This window comes from Phalangium opilio, unplaced genomic scaffold (assembly GCF_054372755.1).
Source record: "Phalangium opilio isolate 3A_F unplaced genomic scaffold, DU_Popi_V2 ptg000209l_1, whole genome shotgun sequence".
Lineage (NCBI taxonomy): Eukaryota > Metazoa > Arthropoda > Arachnida > Opiliones > Phalangiidae > Phalangium > Phalangium opilio.
In genome coordinates, this window is record NW_028324217.1 from 10139284 (window position 1) to 10166634 (window position 27351).

The 27351-nt window shown below is 37.2% G+C and overlaps 1 protein-coding gene and 1 long non-coding RNA gene across 4 annotated transcripts; one reads left to right on the forward strand and one right to left on the reverse strand.

Annotated features, from left to right (window-relative positions):
- LOC149619060 (ATP-binding cassette sub-family C member 4-like) lies at positions 1-27351 on the forward strand. Of its 2 annotated transcripts, XM_089855506.1 has the most exons (21): positions 1-420; positions 2878-2998; positions 3064-3282; positions 3420-3673; positions 3738-3863; positions 4280-4529; positions 5205-5321; positions 5729-5818; positions 8896-9269; positions 9340-9436; positions 10398-10631; positions 14504-14676; positions 14734-15038; positions 15739-15818; positions 15886-16036; positions 18438-18668; positions 18835-18935; positions 19476-19832; positions 23515-23604; positions 26454-26732; positions 26799-27351. In XM_089855506.1, the coding sequence occupies exons 1-21, from the start codon at positions 356-358 to the stop codon at positions 26964-26966; spliced, it is 3882 nt and encodes a 1293-aa protein (XP_089711632.1). In that variant the 5' UTR covers positions 1-355; the 3' UTR covers positions 26967-27351. The 2 variants fall into 2 exon arrangements, with proteins under 2 accessions (XP_089711632.1, XP_089711633.1); XM_089855507.1 differs by lacking the exons at positions 1-420; positions 2878-2998 and having other exon boundaries at positions 3069-3169.
- Positions 3089-4517, reverse strand: LOC149619061 (uncharacterized). 2 transcript variants are annotated; one of them, XR_016375491.1, is made up of 6 exons: positions 4460-4517; positions 4260-4381; positions 3942-4097; positions 3723-3793; positions 3526-3642; positions 3089-3227 (listed from the first exon to the last, which is right to left on the reverse strand). It is a non-coding gene; the product is annotated as an uncharacterized LOC149619061 (long non-coding RNA). The 2 variants fall into 2 exon arrangements; XR_016375492.1 differs by having other exon boundaries at positions 3723-3851.

Consider the following 27351-nt stretch of genomic DNA (forward strand, 5'->3'; position numbering starts at 1 on the left):
GATAGATAGACTTTTTTAAGACGGAATTCCCAACGGTTAATATTTACTTCAGTCCGACTCATAGACGAGTACATAGCCCCTTCCTTCAACACGTAACCAAAAAATTAAATTTTCTTATTGGCTCACTAAAACTACGTATTGGTGACGTTGCTGACAAGGAGGGCCAATAATACGTAATTCCTGTTTACATCTGTCGCTATGACTACGACCCCTCTTGCGTTGTACCAGAGCCCACTCGATCCGCGCTCCCGGACGCTGCGCTGCTCGCGCTATATAGCGCGAGCAGCTTACGTCGTGATGCGCGTGATCGAGTGGGCTATGGTTGTACAGAAAAGCATCTTTACAGGGGTTCAAAATGAAGCTGTCTAAAAGCAAGGGCACGGAAATTATTCGGGAATTGTTTTTAATAGCAATTAAGAGGTAGGGAATTTATTGCCGGTGTTTTGGATTTGGAGTAAAGGGTGAAAAGTGTTCGCTAATTCTTTCTAAAGCCAATCATGTCTACTATCCTCATAATTTTGTAAGCGAATTTGATGAAGTTAACCAAGGCTTAGTGAATGGCCAGGAGTTTTGTGAGCTTAGTGTTTTGTTAAAACCTGTTCGTGTTGTAATATCTATGAAGGCTTTTAAAGCATCACTACAACTTCATCAAAGAGAAATAAATCGTATTTCAAAATGTGTTTTGATTTCAAGCCCTATGTCTTGTGTTACTTCCATTTTTAAACAATGTTCTTTCAAAAATTACAATCGGAGCCCAATCCATTCCAACTTGGCAGACGACGTTTATTTGACCCGGATATACATACAACGCCATAATGAAAATAAGACCCGCCTCTTCTTTCATACCCCCCCGTCACGGGTAAGGGGGTCGTGGACTAGGACGCGCACCCGAATAACCCTGTTACCCATTCCGTCTTAAAAAAGTCTATCTATCCCTGATAGTAGTAAAATTGGTACTTTTCTTTCCATATTTTCCCACCAGTTAGTATCTCGACTCCTACTGATAGTGCTAGACTGCCAGTGCAGCCAGTCTCCTTTTAAAAATACACGGTTGGCGTATAAAGTATAAGGGACCGTCCATAAACTACGTCACTCAAAAAATGACATTTTCTGACCCCCCCGTCCCCCCTGATCACACTTGGTCACGCTTTCTAAGACCCCTCCCCTGAAAACCACGTCACATTTCTTTAACCCCCCCCCCAACAGACTATTATTTGTTTTAATTTAAAGATATTCTTTCTTCTTTTCCACTTAGAAATTTTTTGCTCGACTTGAAAGTCGAAGTTCATTTCCGTTTTTAGCTTTTATGAATATCGTTTGCCACTGATTGAGCTTTAGAACTATGTGCTTTTTTATAACCATCCAAAATATTAGTTAAAGGGGCACTCTTAATAGTTTTCGACATTGTCACTTGAAAACCTTAGGCTAATCGAGCTTGGGATTCAGATTTTAAAAATGTGCGAAAGAAACGAAACCATTTAAATCGGATGAAGGATCCGATTCTTCCTCGCTAATGCCAGTGGCGATATACAGTGACATTAGAGAGTTTAAGCTGACACTACATTTAGCAGTCCTTATGCGTACGTGTAGCTAGTTCTGCAGAGAACGGGTCTCTTTATTTTAAATGCGCTGTTTAAATTGGCTACACGTACGAATAAGTAGGTGATCATTGCTTAAAATTTCTACTATTTAGGCGATGATGGAATAAAAATTTTGTTAAATTACTGTAGAGGTCGGTCTCACGGTGAACTTTGAAACGTTGTGTTTTTTCTTCTATAACAAGGGTCAATCGACCTCTTACTGACTTCGTAATAAAATTAATTTCAAATGTGACGTCACACATCGAAGGACCCCTCCCTCCCCCCTCGTCACGGACCGTCACAAACTTACAAACCCCCTCCCCCCCATAAGAGTGTGACGTAGTTTATGGACGGTCCCTAAAGTATAAATTGAATTTCCAAGGTGAAATTTTATCGAATTCAATTGATAGACGTAAAATTGGGGTAGTTTATAATATTCTACAGACCAAATTGGGCGCCAAGGCTTACGAGCGTGTTATACGCGGGGACGGCGGGGTAACGCGGGCTTTCGGCCCGGCATCGGCGTTGTCAGCCGATGAAGCGATGATCCCAATCCCATACGGTCGCCTTTAGTAGGAAACCGAAGCGGTCTGGGAGTTTTTCACTAGCCGCGGTAGTATTTGGTAGTATCCAGTCAGAGATATTATCTTAGAGGGACTGAATTAGACACGCCTTCCCATAACAAACTAATGCATTATACCAGCCAATAACGGAGCCACCTCTCTTGACGTCAGATCTATATTGCACGTGTTCAATGTTTACAAAAGTTGCCTTTTCTAAATCTTGTTTTGTTTTCATTATAATTCAATAACCGCTCGTCAGATTTTTATAAAACTTTAGAAATGAACATTTTTCACTTCATATTTACCAAAAATGAAGGAATTAACCTTTCCAGGAAAATGTCTTTACTTACTCTTTAAAGCTTCAAATAAACCTTGGTGTAGCAGTTTCAAAACGAAGCTTGGTATATTTATACATGCTAATATTTTTGTTAGTATATATTTTTTTTGAATGAGCTAGAGAACCGCTCTGAAAAACATTTCCTTTTTCAGTATGTGATACAATGTTTTGCAACAACTTGTTTCATTTAAAAACATTTTTGAGAAAACTTCATTCTTAATTTATTTTTATTGACCTATTAGTACACTATGTATTTTATACCTTAATATTTCCATTCTCAATTAACGTAAATCTTTAAATATCAACCTTCAATTCCAATACAACGGTTTTACGCGTACCGGTCTTCCCAGTAACGTTAATAGTGAATAAAATAGTTATTTTTTACTTTGGTTTATAGAGAATGGCAGAAGGAACTACAACGACAAGAATCAGGAAAATACAAGGCTAGTCTAAGATTAGCGGTTATGAGGGCGTTTGGTAGAAGTTACATCATACAGACTTTCTTTATTCTAATTCTGGTAAGTAAAGTATTTAAAATGAAAAGCATTGATTCAAATTTATATGGAAAATTTGGTACATATAGGAATGTGGGATACGTGTTCTTCAGCCTTTGTGTCTGGGATGGCTTATACGTTATTTTAGCAATCCTGGTTCGATGAGCGAAACCGAAGGCATATTGTCTGCAGCAGGTGTTTGCCTCCTTTCTCTTATCCAAGTTTCTTTCTACCAACCAGTTATTTTCGTTTTCTTGTTAATTGGCATGAGAATTAGAATAGCAGCCTGTACACTCATTTATAAAAAAGTAAGCTTTCAATGAATAATATATTAACGAGCTCAACTGTCCGACGTATAAATGTATATTATTACTAATTACGAAACTATTAGCTGCGCCGAAAGAATACCTTAGCATAAATTTATATCGTTATATATTGCAAATAGGCATTAAAGCTAAGCCAACGAGCTATGGGTAAAACCACAATTGGGCAAATGGTCAACCTCTTGTCTAACGACGTCAACCGATTTGATCTGGCTGTTGTGTATTTACCATTTTTTATCGTGGGTCCCGTTCAAACCTTAGTAGTTCTCGCCGTGCTCTGGACGCATCTACAAGTGTCCAGTCTATTTGGTTTGGTGGTCCTTCTTCTGTTTATCCCGTTCCAAACTTACATGGGGAAATTATTTTCAGTTCTTAGGTATGAAGCTAAAATTTTATAAAATTATAGTAGTAGTTAAGTAGTTTACGTCTTATTAACGCAGATCGAAAACGGCAATTTTGACTGATGAGAGAGTTCGCCTCATGAACGAAATTGTTGCTGGAATGAGAGTTATTAAGATGTATTCTTGGGAACACCCATTCGCTAGTATGGTGGACTTGGCAAGACGGTAATTTACAAAATAGCAAAGAAAATGGCATGGAGTTAAACGTTGGGTGATGTTTGAAAGGAATCACGTTATTGTTACCTTCATAAATTTTTTTTATTGAAACTGTTCACTCTTCGTTGTCGAAGACTGATTTAATGTAGTATAATTTTGGTCACTGCGAAGTTTCCCTCTATGAGATCGATGGCAGACGGAAAATGTAGTCTGGGCAAAATGCATTACTATTCCATAATGTATCTGGTATGGGGAGAAGGAAGAACGAGAAAGTTAAGTATTTCAGCGATAAGAGATGCTCAAGAATCGAAGAAATGACAAGTGATTCATTTAGCACAGCACACATAAAAACTCCATGCCATCTGAATATTATTATTATTATTTAAAGATAAAAATAACACATACGCAATACAATTTTTATTCAGAAAAGAAATCCATCAAATTCGATACACATCGCTACTTCGAGGATTTAACGTTGCTGTTTATTTTGCAGCGTCCAAAGTTATAGTATTCGTCTGCTTCGTAGCCTATATTTTAATGGGACATACAATTACCTCCGAAATAGTCTTCGTTAGTATGAGTCTTTACAACAACCTACGACTTACCATGACTTTCTTTTTCCCATTGGCTATTACAAGTTGGGCTGAATCTAAAATATCCCTAAAGAGAATTCAGGTATGGTTTTAACCATTGTAAATTCAAAAAAGTGATTTATATTATTTGTAAAAAAAATTTAAAATAGTTTTTTGGTATAGGGAGCTAACAGTTCTGACCCTGAAACGTCACACCCTTCTATCTCTTACTAAAGTATCATCCCCCTATCGGTTGCAAACAGTATTCTACGCGCAAAATTGCCAACCAGAGGGGGTCTGCGTGACGTCAGACTATCTCTTCCCCCTAGCCAGTTGTTAGCTCCCTATTGGAACTATATACCTATCTAGAATGTTAACGATGATACTAGGAGTGAAGTTTTATTATTGTGATGCGTAGTAAACAGTGAAATAGAAGGCGTTACAGTTATGAGTTTTATTGAAATCCGTCATCCGTTAGAATTCATTACCTGAACACCTTGTGTATCACAGTGTGATCTAACGCAAACGCTGCAGTATGAAAATTTCATTGCTCCATTTCGCAAGAAAGGGCACAGCATGGATGCAACATTTAAAACAAGTTCAGTTATTCAATATCCGTCATAACAGAAATATTGACAGGATATCTTTGTTTAGAAAGGGGGTTTCGTTCTGCCAATTACAAACCATTAGCATTTTTTACCGAAATAGTTGTTTGGTTGTTCCTTACATACCTTAAATTTTACCTGCAACTTTTCAATTACTTTAATTTAATTTTTAGGCGTTCTTGGAGTTAGAAGAACAAGAAGACACTTCTACAGTTGATAAAATTGAATTGAAAAATGAACCTGAAAAATGTGGGATTTGGCTTAATTCCGTCTCTGCTAAATGGAATGAGGTAGAACAATTAACTTTCACTTTAAATATGACTACAAATCATGACATTTAAATAAAATAACTTAAATGTGCTAAAATTGTAATAAAATTTAATTGTCATTGGTCGCACAAGGTGATAGGACAATTTTTGTTGCCTAATTTTCGTACCGGAAATAATAGTTGTCAAATATGTTTTAAAAGTCTATTAAGTTTAATTATATTTTAAATTAAATATGATGTATATTTGGATCAGTCATGCGCGATTTAAAAATGACTCTGTATTGCGTGTTTCAATAACTACCCTATTTCCCCTTGAAAATTGCGATGAAAGGAAAAAGCTTAATTGCTGACAATTCGAGGTGGAACGGACTGTAATATTGAACACGCAAATGCTCTCTTACCTATAATAATTAAACACATTATCTTTAGGACTCAGGAGAAACCAGTTTAAACAATATCAATATGAATGTCCAGCCTGGAGAACTATGGGCAGTAGTTGGACCTGTTGGTTCTGGAAAGGTAATTTAGAAACTGATCGAATTAATTACGGTCTTAGCATACATTATTAATTTATTACATGATCACGAAATGGTGCAATGCTATGCGAATCTTACTTTGTTGCTCTTAAAGGGTATGGAAATTTACAATTTCATATCATATTTTAGCACGAAAGTGGTATTATATTACACTTTCAAAATATGAAGTTTTTTGATATAATTGAACCTCAGATTAATAACCCCCTGGATATGAAAGGAAATAGGGAGGCATACTTGAATATGGCATCGGCATCTCTAGCGCCCCTATAGTACAAACTTGGAAAAAAGTTACCCCAAACAGACTCAGTAAGCGCGTGCGCCGTGACCGCGTTTGCTACTCCATGCTTTTTTAAGCCTCACTCGGCTACTTTTTATCCGCGGTTCCCGTTTCTTTTTCTCTTATCATCCCGGTGCCTGGTCCGAAGGTTTTGGTCACTAAATTAGGTAGGTTTTTGGTTTTTTATTTATGTAAAAATTAGATTAAACTATAAATTTGATAAATCAAATGACAGAAAAGCAATAATGGTCTTCGAAGACACAAAAAAACCGTTTACGTTTACTAGGCCTTGCCGGTACAACCGTGCAATTCAAACTGCGTCGTCTGCATGGGGTGTCAAAGTTCTACGTTTTGCCGTCTGAGGGCACCACATGGCGATACTATTTGAAAACGCCCGGTTTTGCTTGCCTTTCATATCCAGGGGTTATTAATCTGAGATTGAACCAAAGTTTCTATTTTTTAAAATCCATTGGAAAATCACGAAAACTGAGTTTCGATATATAAATCAATTTGTCTTGTCGAGCTTGTTCGGCTGTTTTATGACATCACTATGACGTTGAGGTAAAAAGCGCGGGAATCCTATACGCGCGAGCGCGAGGTATACGCGTCTCGAGCTCTGTCCATGCTTCTCCCCTGTCTAAATTCTGGGTCTGATAGCGGAGAGAGTGGCACCATCTCGCGTGTGTGACGTCAAAAGCAAGAAAACGTTGTAGCCTTTCTTAAAAAGTGGATTTTAAATAATTTCATATGAAGCATTTTCAAATGCATATTGCCAAATAACTAGAAATCGGAGAATTAAAAGCTTGATATTTTTTAATTCACAGTAATTAATTCTATCTTTTGCTATATAAATCAGAGGTTTTTCAAACGAAGCTTCTCATACCCTTTAAATATCTAATATAACCGTAAGTGAATCATATTACAGCTCCCTATAAGTACTGGACGTAGGTTATGCTTTTGTAAACAGCGTTTTCTTCCAAGACATCCAAGCCCGCCATCTATAGCTCAGTTTTACAAATATAGTTTTCCCATTAACCCGGATCTTGAGATAGGTTAACCTACGGAAGTTCCGGTTGATGATAATGGCTGACAGACCGCCGTCAGTGTCATGATTAGTGTGAAGCTTGTTTTCGCGTTATAATTTTGATTTAGAATGACTTATGTTTCTTTGCTAATTAGGAAAACAGCCTAGGATCAATGTAAATAATTGCAATGCCCAAATTAAAGATTCATCTGAACACGATCTATGTGATATTAAAAACACTTAACCGTAAGCGACTAAAACGTTTTGTAAAACTGAAAAATATTGACCAGCATCTTTCGCAAACGGAAAACGTTAAAGCATTAAAATAATTGTCAGACTTAAAAAAGGAAAACAAATTTCTATGTCGACGCACATAACCTTTAATTAGTAATTGCTTGCCCCGCTTATTAAAAAGTTCTTTCGCGCCAAAATCATTCCTCTGGTTTAGTTCACAAATTCGCCGCTGCGTTTCGCATATACCCTTTTCTCTACAGTGCTAGGAGACAATGCTGATGCACGGCGATGTTATATCGTCCAGTACTTCTAGGGAGCTGTAATATGATCCACTTCTGATATAACTGACATGTTCAGCAGGGTATCTTTAAAAAACCTTTAAGGATATGCTAGAAAATACATTTAACCAATAATTTATCAATTTTTACTTACAAAGTAGGTTGTTTTTTCGGCTTAATATCACTAGATACTTTAAACTAATCGTTATGATTATTTTACCGTTTATTGAGGGGTAAGGTACGGAGACCTTGCCGGCCATTAAACTTACTTAAAATATTCGAAATTTTAAATTTTCTTTTATTTTGCCTTTTATTTGTCCAACGGGCAAAATCGTGCAGAAAAAGCCGTCTATTGCTCTTTGACTATTTCTGCCCGGGCACAATTACCTTTATTTGTGCTATTTCTGCCTGGGGGCCGGGCATAAATACAGAGTGTTTCTCAGAGATCTATCTACACTGTAAAAAATAACCGTACTGTCTAGCACCTTTTAAGGTATTTTTCGATGCATACGGTTGTTTGAATTAAATCGCTGATTTTAATCAAATGATTTTTATACATTTTTATACATTTTATTTTATTTTATACAAAATATAATTAAGCCACAACTCTTGATTTTTTAAAATTTACCAAAATATACTTCAAATGATATTCCATGTAATAATCTGGTTAATAATTTGCTTTCATAGCAAGTACGCCACTATTCCCGCAGTTCATGGAATAAATAGGATTTTCCAGCCCCTGAAAAATGTAAAGTCAAAATAAGAAGTGGGAATATTCATTATACTTAGAATCATTATACTTAGAATCATAAATCTTAAAATCATAGAAGTAATTTTTCTCATTTTCCTCAATAAGCGTTTGTCTCATCAGTTGCACTTAATGTATATTGACGAGTTATGTCGGACTCAAAAGTAATAAAATGTCCCGACGGGCAAACCGCGTGCCTTTGATGATAGTTATAATATATATAAAAAAATTAGAGGTAACACGGCAAACTTCAACTACCTATCGCTAAGATGCATCATACAGCTTAGTCATGATGGGTTAGGACATGTTGATGTCATTAAAAGGGTAGTTTAACACGTTTATGCATTGTCGTGAGTCATGATGGGTTAGGCAATGTTGATGGCAATAACAGGGTATTTTAACATTTGCTTAAATTATCGTGAGTCATGAATGCGCTACGTCCTGTCATAACAGATATGCGTATATGAATAACTGTGAACACAATGTTTTGATATTTCAGTCGTCTTTGCTTATGGCCATTCTGGGTGAGCTACCAACTTGTAATGGCGATGTTAGAATTCGAGGAAGAATTGCATATGCAGCGCAAGAGCCTTGGGTTTTTGGCGGAACTATCGAAGATAACGTGTTATTTGGATTACCCATGGATAAATATAAATATCAACGAGTGCTAAACGTGTGCGCTCTTGACAAAGATATTAAGATTTTACCTTATGGAGATCAAACTATGGTTGGTGAGAGAGGAGTATCACTTAGTGGGGGTCAAAAGGCTCGTGTTAATTTGGCCAGATCGATCTACATGGATGCCGATGTTTATCTGATGGACGATCCGTTAAGCGCTGTCGATGTCTCTGTGGCAAAGCACTTGTTTGATAAGTTAGTTTCGTACCGTATTTCTTCAATAGTACTTTAGAATGTATTTAACATTCTAAAAACAATTTTGAAGGTGCATAAATGGATACATTAAACGAAAACCTCGCGTTCTCGTAACTCACCAAGTCCAGTTTCTTAAGTCAGCTCATAGGATCATCATCCTAAAGCACGTAAGCCAACAGTGTTTTATTAGCCTACACAGGGGTATATTGAAGTCACGAATGTCGGGATGTAAATAATTGAAGCAATTTCCAACGGGGTTAGGTTTTCAATCCAGTGAAAAAACAATACAGCAATTAACTACTAAAATACAATTATAAAAACCTCTTAATTTGAACAGGGATAGATTTAATTTTAGAAGTAGGAATGGAGAACGGTTAGCATTTACTTCAGTCCGACTCAATTTCCAGTATAGAGCCCATCCCTCCAACAGTTAACGAAAATTTTAAATGATCTTATTAGCTCACTTAAATTGCGTTTTGATAACGTTCCAGACGGGGATGGCGAAAGTACGTAATTCATTTTTATCTCTGTCGCTATGACCCGCGTCTTCTTTCATACCAATCCGTCCCGTGGAAGGGGTCCGGCACTTTGATGCGCGCCCAGATTACTCTTTTCTCGATTCCCACTTCTAAAATCAAATCTATCCCTGATAAGATTAAAATCTTGCTAGAAAGAATTAAATTCACGTTTAACGTCGCTTCAACATACTCGGTTGACAATTGGTTTAAGCAAGGCTTTTTGTCGTAGTTTTTAACCAGTATTAGCTAGGGTGTGAGTATCTAGACTTGATCGCCATTAGACGAGGTTTTCGGGTGATAGAACTATAAGTAATAATAATAATATGTAATAAAAAAAATCTCAATAAGCAGAAACCGCACAAACGGCCGGATTTGAAATCATATTTCAGATAAAATCGGTCGATTGGGAATTCGGTCGAATGGGATTTGATCCAATGGGAGGACACCATTATGACAACAATAAAAAAAATTTAAAATAACCAAGTATAGCATATGAACGTCTTTATAATACATGTATTATACAGGCAAATTATTTTAGCTGAATTCCAACTTTTTATAGAAATGAATAAAACATAAATTGTTTGCCAATAATGTATTTCTTTCACTTAAGGGTTCTATTCTTGCCGTTGGCGGTTACCACGACTTGGTTTCACAAGGTTTCGACCTTTTGGCCATTGTCGACGAGGAAACTGTCAAAAAGAAAAGCGTATCAACAAGTCAAAAAGAAGATTTAATAGCCCTTCAAACTTCAGAAGCTTCAATTAGCCGTAGCAATTCCATTTATGGGTCCATGACTTCACTCGAATCAATTGGGCTTACACCATCCGAAGAAAACACTTTCAAAGTAAAATACCATAGATATGGTTTTAAATATACGACTTACCAGGGTAAATAGCGATTTTAAGAAATTGATTCAAAAATTGTACTCTACGCGTAGCGATGCAGATTTGGTGCATTGAATTATTCGCTAAGATTGCATTTATCAAAAATAATGGGATGACTTAAATGAGCATTGACATTTGTTAACAACAAACAATATTACCCACGGAACTCTGAGGTGAAAATTTCTTAACACCCCATATACTTGTGCACAAAAAGAGATAGTAGACTTGTGCACAAAAAGACTATAAACTTTTGTACCAAAAGATTCTATAAACTTGTGCACAAAAAGACTATAAACTTTAGTACCAAAAGATTCTATAAACTTGTGCGCAAACATGTGTCACAGACTTGTGCGCAAACATGTGACACAGACCTGTGCGCAAACATGTGTCATATACTTGTGCACAAACATGTGCCTTAGATTTGTGCACAAACAGAAGTCATAAACTTATGAAAACATGTGTCATAGATTTGTGCAGAAACATAAGTCATAGACTTGTGAAAACAAGTGTCATAGACTTGTGAAAACATGTGTCATAGACTTGTGAAAGCATGTGTCATAGACTTGTGAAAACATGTGTTATAGACTTGTGAAAACATGTGCCATAGACATGTGAAAACATGTGCCATAGACATGTGAAAACATGTGTCATAGACTTGTGAAAAAATGTGTCATAGATTCGTGCACAAACAGAAGTCATAGACTCGTTCACAAACAGAACTCATAGACTCGTTCACAAACAGAACTCATAGAGTCGTGCACAAACAGAAGTCATAGACTCGTGCTCAAACAGAAGTCATAGACTTGTGCTCAAACAGAAGTCATAGACTCGTGCTCAAACAGAAGTCATAGCCTCGTGCGCAAACAGAAGTCATAGACTCGTGCTCAAAGAGAAGTTTTTTGCACAAACATGTTTCATAGACTTTTGCACAAACATGTGTCATAGACTTTTGCACAAACATGTGTCATAGACTTTTGCACAAACATGTGTCATAGACTTTTGCACAAACATGTGTCATAGACTTTTGCACAAACATGTGTCATAGACTTTTGCACAAACATGTGTCATAGACTTTTGCACAAACATGTGTCATAGACTTGTGCACAAACATGTGTCATAGACTTTTGCACAAACATGTGTCATAGATTTGTGCACAAAAATGTGTCATAGATTTATGCACAAACAGAAGTCATAGACTTTTGCAGAAACAGAACTCTTTGACTTGTGCACAAGCAGACGTCATAGACATGTGCGCAAACATGTGTCATAGACTTGTGCACATGCATGTGTCATAGACTTGTGCACATACATGTGTCATAAAATTATGTTCAAACATGTGTCATAGACCTGCGCTCAGAAAGATCCCAGAGACCTGCGCTCAAAAAGATCCCGTAGACCTGCGCTCAACATGATCCCATAGACCTGCGCTCAACATGATCCCATAGACCTGTGCTCAACAAGATCCCATAGACCTGTGCTCAACAAGATCCCATAGACCTGTGCTCAATAAGATCCCATAGACCTGCCCACAAAAATATTCCATGGAACTGCGCACAAACATATTCCATGGAATTACGCACAAAAAGATTCCATGGACCTTTCCACAAAAAGATTACGTAGACCTGCCCACAAAAAGATTCCTTAGACCTGCGCGAAAAAAGATTCTATAGACCTGCGCTCAAAAAGATCCCATAGACCTGCGCTCAAAAAGATCCCATAGAGCTGCGCAAAAACATTCCATAGACCTTTCATCAAAAAGATCCCATAGATATGCGCAAAAATATTACACAGAACTGCCCACAAAAAGATTCCATAGACCTTTCCACAAAAAGATTCCATAGACCTGCCTACAAAAAGATTCCGTAGACCTGCCCACAAAAAGATTCCGTAGACCTGCCCACAAAAAGATTCCATAGGCCTGCCCACATAAAGATTACATAGACCTGCGTTCAAAAAGATCCTTAGACCTGCATAAAAAAATTTTCCACAAAACTGAACACAAAAATATTCCATAGAACTGAACACAAAAATATTCCATAGAACTGCCCCCAAAAAGATTCCGTAGACCTGAGCACAAAAATGTTCCTTAGACGTGAGCACCAAAAGTTTCCATAGACCTTAGCATAAAAGGTATACGCCACTCTCTCTGTATCCGCGGTAGAACGCCGCGCCTCGCTTAAAATTCTGGTTTCAAGCGAGCAACAATCCCAAGTCACGGACTTCATTTGTTTCTAGCTAAAGTTCTTCCAGTAGTGAGAACCACCAAAAATACGTTTAATTCCAACATGAAAAATTACGGGGAAAATGCTTGTTGAAATATAGATTTAAAATTAAAAAACCAATACTTATATTTTAATGTTGATAATGAAACTATGAAAAGGCACTACCCTAAAGTTTTACCCTTCATTTAAGATCGTTCCGAAATGTAACGAAGGAATAGTTTTCTCTATAACGGTTCCCAATTGACCCTCACTTCCAAAAAACTTCCCATGTTATCTCTATGGGAAAATTTAGTCCTCACCAAAAACTCGGATTAATTTTATGGATACTAAAAACACCCTTTGTAACTTTATTTATTTATATAAACTGTTAAATGGATCTTCTTGAAATTTTAACAACATATTAAAGGCCCGAATCTTAGTTCAGTGGAATTTTTTCAAAGCAGCAAACGCAATACGAAAAACGTTCTAACCAATCAAAAAACCTTCCTTATACATTGATGATAAGTAATGGGATGACATAAATAGAGCCTCCATATATTTTAACATCAAACGATACAATACCGCTCATTTCTGATCGTCAATATATCGTATTTTGGCACTGTCACTGTTACTAACAAGGACTCCAATATATCTTTCAGTTACCAGGGTGAAAAGTTTGGTACCTATTTTATGATGGGACATTCCCTGATCCATTAAAAAACCTGGACAAAATTTGTGTAATAAGAATCTACCGAATTCTTCTCCTAATGTCTGCAAGTGTGTTAGGCCCAATCTGGTAAATGCTGCATTCGGACGTAGCGTAAGACTTACGTTGCGTCCGAATGCAGGAAGTGCTGGGTTAAACATTCTTCATAACAATTTCTGTGCATGACACCAGGAGTTCATAATAACCCCCCTTCGGGGGGAAGTATGAAACTGGCCATAGAGCTAATGGTAAAAATCGCGAACAACAAGATTCTGTCGTTGCGCATAGAAAGGATTAGCCTGTTTATGGACATACAACCTTACAGTATATCGTAGTGGTATCTATACTCCTTGGTTTTCGTTCCAAAACTTCCGTTGGCTGGGATATCCGTCGAAAAGAAAAATGGCGATATAGTGGACGTAGAAACACGTTGCAATTCTTATATTAAAGATACTGGGAATAAATTTGTCCAAACCGTTTCAATTTCACAACGGAATTCTCACTCACACATATCACAACAAAACATTATTGACGATCGTTCAAATGTTTTGTAGAAAACTAGAAACCCCGACTAAAAGCCGACTTCTTAGCCAAGGCTTAAATTACACCGTTCCGCCAGAAGCAGACGTGAGCCATTTTCGCTCCCAAAATCACAAGATGAAAATAGTGCTAAACCGGAAGTGTGTAAGTTAATGCGCGTGGGCGCTAAAAAATGGGGTAACTATTTCTTTGGGAGTTAAGCGGTGTATGAATCCGCTGAGATTTACGGCGAAACTTTGTTGTTACGGGCTTTTGCCTTTTTAACCAGTTTCGCACTTCGGGTTATTATGAACTCCTGATGACACGTATAACACAAATTGGCTGTAGTAAACAATTTCGGCGAAATGTTAATGAAGAGACTTGACTAATTTCTTACCTTTCTCAGGTTGACGCCCCAAAGCAAGCTGAGGAACACAAAAGCGAGGGCTCCGTGAAAGCCTTTACGTACTTGAACTATTTCAAAGCCGGAGGTGGTGTTTCATTTATCACTTTGGTTATCATTCTAAACCTAACGGCTCAGGTTATTTACACCTACAGTGACTATTGGCTATCATTATGGTTAGTTATGATTTACAGTTACAAATTGGAAATACACATGTTATTCTGTAATTGTAGGACCAATGCAGAAGAAAGAAAAGGTAAAAAGGCAGCTAACGAAACGGAGGATTCAGTTTCCACAGAACAGTATCCTGATGAGAGCACCAGAGGTTTTACCTGGGAAAGTATAACAGGGGATTTCAGCGACACTAACACCAATATTTACATTTACACTGGCCTCATGGTGGGGTTGTTCATTTTATCACTTACAAGAACTATGGCAACTTTCCTGATATGCATGAAGGCCTCCGTTAATCTGCATAACACAATGTTTAGAAGCGTCAGTCGTGCACCTATCGCCTTCTTTGATAAAAATCCAGTTGGTAAGCTAAAACTTCTTGAAAATTAACGGTTCTTTCAACATTCCATGAAACATGGGTTTACGCTACAATGTGAAGACAATTATCAATTAAAGAAAGAATGAAATTGTCTGAGAACCATTTTTAATTGGCCAATATCGATAAAATAATATAAAATTATAAATAAAACTTAACCAAAATATTTCCGTTAATTTATAATATTTTTGTCTACTCATTTTTCAAATTGTACCAGAAGTGAGATGAGACCAGAAGTACTGAGCTAACCAAATTCTTCACTCGGCGAAAGTGAATATTCTTGATAACACACGACCGGTTGGCCCTCTGGTAGCGGTTTCTGAATTTTCCCTCCAAAACGTGAGACGCTCGTGGCGGTAGACGGCCGAACTAGATTCCAGCACCCGCGTCCGTGTTCCGCGGCTTTAGGTTGAGGGGAAGGGGGTAGGAAAGGTTTTTGGAACTCGACCATTTTTTTTCTCTCTAGTTTTAGCGCGTGGGAAGCGGCACAAAATCCTCAAATTTGTTCACTTGTGCCAGGATCTACAACCAATGATAGAGCCCTTCATTTCTAGTCTCATCTCACTTCTGGTTGTACTAATATGCTAGCGCAATTGATAAACAATAATTTCATTCGTATGAAATTTATCACTCAGCTTTCCATGTGCAACTATACCATATTTCTAAATCCCTTTTATAATATTTACAGGGAGAATTTTAAACAGATTCACGAAAGATTTAGGTCTAATAGACGACCTTCTACCATTTACGCTTGTAGATTTTCTGGGAGTAAGTTCAGAAATAGTTTCTTAATGATTTTATCACAGGTTTGTTCATTATTCTTAATTATGTTTAGAATGGTTTAACTCTGCTCGGAACGGTGGTCATTGTTATCTATGTCAGCCCTTTAATTTCTCTACCTACTTTCATCCTTGTCGTCGTGTTCATCTTTATTCGAAGGTTTTACATTGCTACAGCGAGAGATTTGAAACGTCTCGAAGGAACAAGTAATTTCCCTGTTGAAGAGACCCGTCTTTGAGGATATATTATCCAGACATATTCCCTATTTCAAGTGTTTTCACATTATTATGTTGACCAAAAGATCCCAGATTTTAAAAATATAGAATTGGAAAAGTCAAGATTTACAAAAAAAATTGTAGCTCTAGTAGCGAACTATGCAAATTCTAGTGCTCTTGCTTTTTCCAAAGTTTAATTCTACTTCTCTTTTGTTCAGTTTTAAGTTATAAAGAAATACCACCCTCTGTCTCTGAGGCTCTTGGGAATTGAGGGAAAAGAATTATGGAAATGATAAAAACGTTTCAGGGTTTTAGTGAATTTGAAAGTTGTAAAACTTAGATTAAAAAAATATCGAGCACGTATTCCTTAAGGGCAGATCCAAAGACTATTTAGTGTTTAGTCTCAACATAAACAGAAAACTTGTCCCGGTTATCCATTCCCTTACAACCTCCGTGAAGCTCTGGGTAGCAAAACTACTTTTGTGTACTTTTACAAGTAACGAATAGTGGGATCTCAGATTAATAACCCCTGGATATGAAAGGCAAGCAAAACCGGGCGTTTTCAAATAGTATCGCCATGTGGTGCCCTCAGACGGCAAAACGTAGAACTTTGACACCCCATGCAGACGACGCAGTTTGAATTGCACGGTTGTACCGGCAAGGCCTAGTAAACGTAAACGGTTTTTTTGTGTCTTCGAAGACCATTATTGCTTTTCTGTCATTTGATTTATCAAATTTATAGTTTAATCTAATTTTTACATAAATAAAAAACCAAAAACCTACCTAATTTAGTGACCAAAACCTTCGGACCAGGCACCGGGATGATAAGAGAAAAAGAAACGGGAACCGCGGATAAAAAGTAGCCGAGTGAGGCTTAAAAAAGCATGGAGTAGCAAACGCGGTCACGGCGCACGCGTTTACTGAGTCTGTTTGGGGTAACTTTTTTCCAAGTTTGGACTATAGGGGCGCTAGAGATGCCGATGCCATATTCAAGTATGCCTCCTTATTTCCTTTCATATCCAGGGGGTTATTAATCTGAGGTGGGATCCACGCAACTAGGGACCGTCCATAAACTACGTCACTCAAAAAATGACATTTTCTGACCCCCCCGTCCCCCCTGATCACACTTGGTCACGCTTTCTAAGACCCCTCCCCTGAAAACCACGTCACATTTCTTTAACCCCCCCCCCCCAACAGACTATTATTTGTTTTAATTTAAAGATATTCTTTCTTCTTTTCCACTTAGAAATTTTTTGCTCGACTTGAAAGTCGAAGTTCATTTCCGTTTTTAGCTTTTATGAATATCGTTTGCCACTGATTGAGCTTTAGAACTATGTGCTTTTTTATAACCATCCAAAATATTAGTTAAAGGGGCACTCTTAATAGTTTTCGACATTGTCACTTGAAAACCTTAGGCTAATCGAGCTTGGGATTCAGATTTTAAAAATGTGCGAAAGAAACGAAACCATTTAAATCGGATGAAGGATCCGATTCTTCCTCGCTAATGCCAGTGGCGATATACAGTGACATTAGAGAGTTTAAGCTGACACTACATTTAGCAGTCCTTATGCGTACGTGTAGCTAGTTCTGCAGAGAACGGGTCTCTTTATTTTAAATGCGCTGTTTAAATTGGCTACACGTACGAATAAGTAGGTGATCATTGCTTAAAATTTCTACTATTTAGGCGATGATGGAATAAAAATTTTGTTAAATTACTGTAGAGGTCGGTCTCACGGTGAACTTTGAAACGTTGTGTTTTTTCTTCTATAACAAGGGTCAATCGACCTCTTACTGACTTCGTAATAAAATTAATTTCAAATGTGACGTCACACATCGAAGGACCCCTCCCTCCCCCCTCGTCACGGACCGTCACAAACTTACAAACCCCCTCCCCCCCATAAGAGTGTGACGTAGTTTATGGACGGTCCCCTACACGGTATCACCAAGAAGTTATATCAGTATCTCAGAGAGAAGATATAAGATGCCTTTGTATTCGCGCGCCATAGTCCCAGTCCCCCTTTCAAAATACAAGGGGGGACGTAAAAGGAGGCGCCGGGCTATTTCGCTCTCGTCAGTCGGAAATTTTCCTCACTCGCGTCGTCGCGCTGACGTGAGTTTTCAAGAACCAATGAGATGCTGGTTGTAATTTAGAGACGGGGATTGACTGCGGACCTACGTTAGGACTGGAGATAAAGCTGAAAATCTGGCGAATTTATATCTTCTCTCTGAGATACTGATATAACTTCTTGGTATCACCTAAAAACTAAAAACTTTTTGGATACAGATACTATCCTTGTTTGGTCACAGTTTTGTTTTCTATATCTGGGAATTATTTTTTTTTAAATTATACGAAAAAACCCTAGTTATAAGTTATTTTTTATTTAAAATTCAGCAAGGAGTCCTGTATTTTCACATCTGTCAACTTCCTTATACGGAATAACTACCATCCGTTCATCTGGTGTACAGAAGAAATTTGAAAAAGACTTTTGCTCACTGCAAGATAACCACACTTCCACATGGTTTACTTTTCTCTGCATAGCTCGTTGGCTTGCTATAAATTTGGATCAATTAACAGTCTTATATATATCCTGCCTTACTATTTTCTTGATGACTTTTGATACAGGTAAAATCACAATAAATTGCACAATGTTATATAAACATTTTTACAAGTCTTAAACCGCAGTTGCCAATCAGTAATATTTTCATATGAGCTTAAACATTATCGGGAATTTGCCGTTCAACAATACCACCATTGGCTTGGTAACATAGTGTTTAATTATCTTTTTCAGGAACAAGTGGAGGTAATGTTGGTTTGGCTATTTCATCCGCATTAGTTCTGACTGGTACCTTCCAATGGACAGTTAGACAGTCAGCTGAACTAGAAAGTCAAGTGAGTATGATTACTACAACCGGAATGAAATATAGACCAATAAAAAAACCCCGATCAGTTTTCCAAAGAAAACGCAAATTGGTACATTTGTAATTTTTCAAACAGTCTGGAACACTTATTCCTCCTTGAAAGATTATTACGGTTTTCAATTCTATGAGTGAAGAGCTACAAGTCAGCACTTTCTATTTGAATACTTTTGGAATTGTCAGCCTGATTTACTTATAAAATAACTCATTATACATTTAAATTATTATTTCTCCTTCAATGTACACGGTATAAGCTATTGCATTCTCCCTAGTTTAATTTTGATCATACTTAACCACGCTATTAGCATAAAATAGGTTCTATTAGGACTGTTCACGAGCTCGAGCCAGCTCAGGTTAACTAATATAATTTATTTTATTACAATATGCTCAAATATTTTACTATAGCTATACGTATAATTTTGGATAACCTTCAAACAAAGAAAACCTTTATAAAAGGGGTAAAAATGTCACTTCATAAAACGATTTTAAGTGTCTTTTCGATTGTGTACTTTAGATGACAGCTGTGGAGAGAGTTTTGGAGTACAGCAAATTAACACCTGAAGCAGAACTTGAAGCAGCCCCAGATAAGAAACCTCCATTGGATTGGCCAAAAGATGGCTCTATAACGATGAAGGACTTCTCCCTAACATATCCAGACAGTGGCGATGTTCCAGTACTAAAAAACCTTAACTGCCATATAAAAGGGGGTGAAAAAATTGGAATCGTTGGGCGCACAGGCGCTGGGAAAAGTTCCATCATATCTGCCTTGTTCCGAATGGCTGAACCAAATGGTACTCTGCTTATCGACGGAATTAATGTTCAAGAAATTGGTCTCCATGATCTTCGTAGTAAAATTTCCATTATTCCCCAGGTGATAACAAAATTTTCATTTTTAATGGTTATTAAAAGTTCGTCTAATTGTAAAGGAAAATATTACCAAATATCATAAGCACGTAAACCAATCACATATTCGTTAAAGCCATGTGATTTTTTGTTAGTAAAAATAGTCGTTTTGATCGTACTATTGAGGCAAGGATAGTAAAAAAACCCAACAAAACCGTAGCAATTAGTCCAATTTCAGCAGATTAACTCACGAAGAGGGAAGGTCTCACATAAGATGTTCCCGCAAAAGCGGATCCCATAACAGCGGTCCTCATAACGGCGTTTACCTATACAGGGTGTTACAAAAAGATGTGTCACAAATTCAGGGACGCATTGTACGGGTCAGAACAAGACTAAGTCACCAAAGAACTATGGTCCAAAACTGAACACCCGCGGAGATACGGGCCATCAAAGTATCACGTAAAATGCGATGAATTTTCCCTTCAAGTGAAGCGACGAATATGGCTTGACCATATTGTTTTCAATTAATTGGTCATAATTGAAAAAGATTCGATATTTAAGAAACGATCGATTCTGGGGGCAGAGCTAAAAGCATTTTAGACCAAAAAATTAAACATTTAATTTGGTAAAGTGTTTTAATGTGGCCTAAAGTTACAACGGCGTTTTCAGATCGCTGTAGTAGCTGAGTGGCTTGGTTTTTCATTCATTAAAACGATGGCCCATTCAACTTCTTTGTCAAGCCAACGAGTAAAGCGCTTTTACGTGTAAGCAAGAGCGCCTAGTTATTGGAAAGATGTCGTGACAACGGCATGAACCTAGTAAAACCGGCGTTTTTAACCAGACCGTGGTATTATTACCCAATCTCGCATGTCTGTTATCGAACTCCTGTTGAAGTGAATCTGTCTTAGAAGAATGTCCCACGACACAGAAATCCACGAATTTTCAATGGCAAACGTAACTTCCACAGGAGTTCGATAACAGACATGCGAGATTGGGTAATAATACCACGGTCTGGTTAAAAACGCCGGTTTTACTAGGTTCATGCCGTTGTCACGACATCTTTCCAATAACTAGGCGCTCTTGCTTACACGTAAAGCGCTTTACTCGTTGGCTTGACAAAGAAGTTGAATGGGCCATCGTTTTAATGAATGAAAAACCAAGCCACTCAGCTACTACAGCGATCTGAAAACGCCGTTGTAACTTTAGGCCACATTAAAACACTATACCAAATTAAATGTTTAATTTTTTGGTCTTAAAAGCTTTTGGCTCTGCCCCCAGAATCGATCGTTTCTTAAATATCGAATCTTTTTCAATTATGACCAATTAATTGAAAACAATATGGTCAAGCCATATTCGTCGCTTCACTTGAAGGGAAAATTCATCGCATTTTACGTGATACTTTGATGGCCCGTATCTCCGCGGGTGTTCAGTTTTGGACCATAGTTCTTTGGGGACTTAGTCTTGTTCTGACCCGTACAATGAGCCCCTGAATTTGTGACACATCTTTTTGTAACACCCTGTATAGCGGTTTCATGAAAACGCAATTTACCCGTAACGGCAGTTCCCTCATGGACAAAGAAATACTGAAGAAGCGATGGCAGGGGGAGAAAGTTGAAAAACACTTGTTAATTTGTCTTCTAGGGGTAGATAGTAGCAAACCGGATAGTGTTGGGGGAAGCATATTAGGGAATCAAATTTCTAAAGAAGAATGCAGCAAACGCCTTATTTTGTCTAGATGGCGCTAGCTTTTCCGGGATTTGACTCGGTATTTTTTCATAACCCCCTCCATTTTGGGGCTGAAAAGGGGAAGTAATCTTAACATTGGTTGTTTTTCTTAGTGTGGGGCTGCCATCGGTCCTTCAGTGTTGCTTTGTCCATGGTTCCCTGTACACCGATTCACGTAAACGCAGTGTACCGTTAAAGCTGTTCTGTATAGAGCAGTACAAACGGGATTTGAAAAACGAGTTGTTTAAGATGGTGTGTGTTTGGCTATTTGAACCCAGATAGAATTAGGTCAGGTAAGGTTAGGTTTCGTCAGATTATGCTAGGTTTGGTTATTTGAAAATCAATAATATTAAGTGAGGTTAAATTTGATTATTTGTACCACAATCATCTTAAGTTACGTTAGGTGAAGTTTATTAAAGTCCGGTTAAATTTGGTTATTTGAACCAAAATATTATTAGGTCAGGTAAGGTTATGTTTGGTCTGGTAGGATTAAGTTTGATCGGCTAGGGTTAAGTTTGATCGGCTAGGGTTAAGTTTGGTCGGGTAAGGTTAAGCGTGGTCAGGTATGGTTAAGTTTGGTCATGTAAGGTTAAGTTTGCTCAGGTTAAGCTAGATTTGGTTATTTGAACATCAACAGTATTAGGTCAGGTTAGGTTTGGTCAGGCTTGGCTAGGTTCGGTTATTTGAATCTCAACAATATTAGGTAAAGTTAAAATTGGTTATTTTTACCACAATAGTCTTAGCTTAGGTTAGGTAAAATTATTTACGTCACGTTAAATTTCGTTGTTTGTACCAAAATAGTCTTATGTTATGTTAGGTTTGGTTATTTTGACCTCGTTAGTATAAGTTGAGGTGAGGTTTTGTTATTGAAACCCCGATAGTATTAGGACAGGTTATATTTGATTATTTCAATTCCAATAAAAATAGGTCAGGTTACGTTTTGTTATTTAATCCCCAATATAGGTCAGGTTACGTTTGGTTTTTTTATTTGAACCTAAATAGTATTACAGTATTACTTAAGGCTAACTTTTGTTATTTGAACCCAAATACTATTAGGGCAGTTAAGGTTAGGTTCGCTTTTGTTTATTTGAATCCAAATACTATTAGGTCAGGTAAAGTTAGGTTATGTTGGCGTATGATGATCTAGTTGTACTTAATAGGTAAGATAGACTGTATGGTTAAGAATAGTTCAAAACTCGAGTTAAAGTCTTATTTACCAAAACAGCAGCCGCTATTTCTAAAAAAAAGCCGTTTTGAACAACGCCGCTCTTTTTTGTGAATCACGGTTGCTATTTCGGGAACTGCGGAAACTAGGGTGACGCTATACCTGGATGATTTGATAAAACAAATTTCCAACTGATATTTTTAATTCATCAGAAAATGATCTGATAAGTAAACAAATGGGGCAATTCTCTAACTTTTTAAGCGAGTTATCACAAGTTATAACTATCGTCTAAAGGGTTGCTGTCGACCTCGTTCCGTCTATGAGAGCGGAATATATAATTGGGTGATTTGTCATAGGTACCATCAAACCTTCAACGAAAAGCGGCGGATGTCTCGCGAATTCCCCTGGTGCTAATAAAAAACAAGGTGGGCAAATTAAAATTTTACCGTTTTTAATTTCCACGAGAGTGATAACTTATCGAAAGGGTTAAACTAGTCGATAAGTTATCGGTTGCTTTTAAATTTTAACCAGCCTACCTTGTTTTTTATTAGCACGAGGGGAATTCGCGAGACATCCGCTACTTTTCGTTAAAGGTTTGATGACTTCTATAAATAATTGCCTATTTAGATATCGCACTCTCATAGAACGCACGAGGTTGACAACAACCCTTTAGAATATAGAATCTTTTGTGATAATTCGTTTAAAAAGTTTGAGAATTGCCCCCAATTATTTTTAAAACTGAAAAGTATTCTTGTAATGAATATACTTTGTTTGCATTTTCAAACTACTGTAGCGACTAATTTTCTATTATCTGTTTAAGGACCCAATATTGTTCAGCGGACCTGTGAGGGGAAACATTGATCCATTTAACGAAAGAAATGACAACGACTTATGGGCTGTGCTTGAAGAGGTATGCGCAGTTAAATATGCTTGAATTGAAATCTCAATCAGCTTCATATTGATTACCTATCAGTATTTTACTCAAATAACACCAAAAGCGCATAGATCAGAAAGTGAAGAACATTAAACCTTTCCAGACTTTAGCAACGGTATTCGTGTAAAATGAGAAGCAAGGGGGGACACAAATGGGTGGTGGGTGAGCCTCGTTTTCAACTACCAATCGAATCAGAGATATATTAGGTCATCGTTAATGTCACGTGACAAGCGGAAAGTAGTTCGCGATGATAGCGGCTCCTGGGGATAGTGGGGAATACTATTGAGAAATCGGCTGCTTAACTAGGCTTAATGGTTGTTCTTTAGCGCTCTTTCGGTTCAATCGTCGTGGAATTTTCAAGTTTCGTTAAGTTGAATTTTGATATTGTTTTTCATGCATTCTATTGCACCTTTAAGTTTTCCGTCTTTATCAATCAGGAAAAAGTCATCCTTTTCGTAGCTTTCTAAAATGTTTGCTAAATTCAAATCGGACATTTTGACAAATGTGCCGATTCCCGACTACCTAAATGACTAGATTATATTAAGCCTTGGAATTAAACTATAGCAGACGACATGAAAATAAAGAAATAAGTGAACTATATTTTCGAGCCAACTTACGCATGTACCTTGTGTAAAACTACGCGAAAGTAACTCTCCGCCGCGGCATAAGACCAACTCTTCCCGTCGCTCTGTAAGGGGGACGGAAATCTTGAATCGACTATGGGGGAACTCATTTTTCACGTTGCGGTTTAGGCTTCTCGTTCTTCACTTTCTGGTTATCTATGCGCTTTTGATAACACTTAGTGCTTTCGAGTGAATATAAAACTAATATTAGTCGATACATGGAGCAACCATCCACAAATTATAGACATGGCTCAAAAATTTTTTAATGCGACTCATGCTTTTTTCGATACTGGTTCTCAATTCTCAAATAGTACTTGCAACAAAGATTATCTTTGGTGCCACTGCGTGGAGAAAACTCGAAGCTTGACCTCGAGGTAGCAAAATCACTAGCCGATAGAAGAGTAGTAGCAAGAATAAATAAAAAACAAAGAGTTGATAATCTGACTTCTTTCCTGCCTTTGTCCGAGGCTATTTGAAAGTCAGAAGAGCACGTAATAGAGGCTAGCCCAATAATAAATCTTTTCAGTCCGTGATTAGGTAAAGGTCCAGTAAATAGGCCTGGGGGATGAAAGTCATTTTACGAAACGGATTTCATCCCCCATATTGCATGTCACTCTTAAAAGGTTTCGTGAAACACTTCTGGTTTTATTTTTATTTCCGGTAGGCCTCTAGTAGACTTTTACAATTTTCAATTTTTCCAAATTAGGTCCCGAAATTTATACAATAGGAAATTATTAATAAAATGTAAGTCGGAGCATCTTATCAACCTAATATTAACCAAATTTGTGATGTAAACCTTGTATAAGCCAAGCCTAGACCTTAGCTTTTGTTCAAAATTTGTTGTTTTATTAGTACCAGTTGCCCCCTCTTCTAAAAATTATAAAACACAATACATTGGTAATATAACGAAGTTCTCAACGTTATATCCTGATGCAATAAAGTTTTCAAGTTCAAAATTGGGTGTTTAGAGAAACCCCTTCAAACACCTTATAGGAATAAAGCATTACCAAAGCACATAAATGCGATTTAAATTTTTCTAGCATATCAGAAAAATGCATGATGACGAAGAAACTATAGTGTTATCTTAAAATCTTATAAATAATAATAGAATAATTGTTAGAATCGCAAGAAGGGTCCATACGGAATGAAGCACCTAAATTTAGGACTCAAAAATTTGCAGACGAAATGAAAGCCTTCAAATTACCTTATCTTGCTGTATAGGAATTAATAGAATCGTTTTTTTATCAAAGCTTAAATACTGTAATAAGTCTAAGAATACGCCAACTCTGCAGCTCCTTCAACTGCCCTGATACCTTATCGGTGGTTGACAGTAGCCCGAGCTCGTGGTTCTCAATCGGTATTGGATTACGTTGCGTTCCCATAGTCGGTACAAAAGTCTAATATCAATTTACAGATTTTCAATATGTAATTTGAGGAAGTCATACCCCTACTTTCAAGACAGTTTCTCAAGTGATGTATGGGGGATAGGCAAAACAACGTATTAAAATAGTTATCGCCTCACTAGAAGTTTATCATCCCTCGTACAGTAGGAACTATTCTACTGCAGGCAGTTTTGCTCCGTTGTGAGAGTAGTATGTTTTGACAATCTTTTTGTAGACGGCTGTGATTTCTCTCTGATGGGAGTAATATGATAATGTCGCTTGAAAAACAACTGAAAATATTTAAATTAATTACAATTAAACTTATTAGGGAAGTGATAGAAACAGTTTTTTCCTCTGAGGTAAATAATTTGATTGAAAACGGAACTTTTAAAATGAAAAGTAGTGTTGAGATCGCGTTTACTTTCATGATGACAGGCTTCGCAACTGTGAAAGGATTGACATAAAATAATTTAAATGCACTTCGTAAATAAAAAGAAAGCCTTGCAATTAAAGTCAATACCTTTCAGATCATGAGTGTGAGCAATAATAAGTACAGTTTTTATGACTAACATCCTTTCCTGATATCTATAGATCTCCGCGTAGAGTCACATTAGGCCCTTACCCTCTTTTAACCAGAGGGCGGAGTATAGGGTATATGGCTTTTGCCCATTCCAAGGAGGGCTAAAAATTCCTGGTTTTTAACAGTGACATAATATTTTCTAAAATTAGTAATATTCCAATTACGTTGTGGTTTGGTTACGGAGTGATCAGTTTCAGTGTCCACAAGCGTTTTTCAAACTTTTCTTATTTTTATTTCTAGGTTCAGCTTAAAGAAGCAGTGATGGAAATGGGTGGGGGTCTTGATAACAAGATGTCTGAAGGAGGAAGTAATTTGAGCGTCGGCCAGCGGCAGTTGATCTGCTTAGCCAGGGCTCTACTTCGAAGGAATAAGATACTCGTACTAGACGAGGCTACAGCGAACGTTGATCATAAAACAGATGCGTTGATTCAGAACACAATCAGAGACAAATTTGGTCACTGCACCGTATTAACAATAGCCCATAGATTAAACACCATCATGGATTCAGACAGGATTTTGGTACTCTGAATAGTTTTTTATAGCAACTCGTGTAGTTCAATTAATTTTAAATTCAAATTACAACAGGTGTTGGATGCTGGTAAAATCGTAGAGTTTGATGAGCCTTTAAAGTTGTTAGAGCAAGAATCTTCTCAACTCTCGGGTATGGTTCGACAGACTGGTCCTGTTATGGCCAAACAACTGTTCGAAATTGCTAAGGACGCCAAATCAGATAAGGAAACTGTACATTTATAGGGTGAATTCACGTAAAAAAACTCATTTCGATACTAATTGAAATTTTATCACTTGTTACAACGAAAGAAAGAAATCAGACTAAATCTTCAATTAAATTAAATTACGAGTATACTTTGAAAAATACATGAAAGTGCTCTCTGAGTGAATTGTGTGATCTATTTGTATGAATACGCATTTTTCTAAAAGTATTTAAATGGTTGTTGGATGTTAAGACAAAATTGTGATGTCAAATATTTGTATACTTAAGGCGTAGAGATTTTAAATAATCAACATTAACCGTTCTTTATTTAAATATGATGAAGAATTTGTATTTCGAAATGCGATTTCATTTAAAAAGAATGTTTATCAATTGTACTTCAAAAACCAATAAATTGGAAACCTGAAA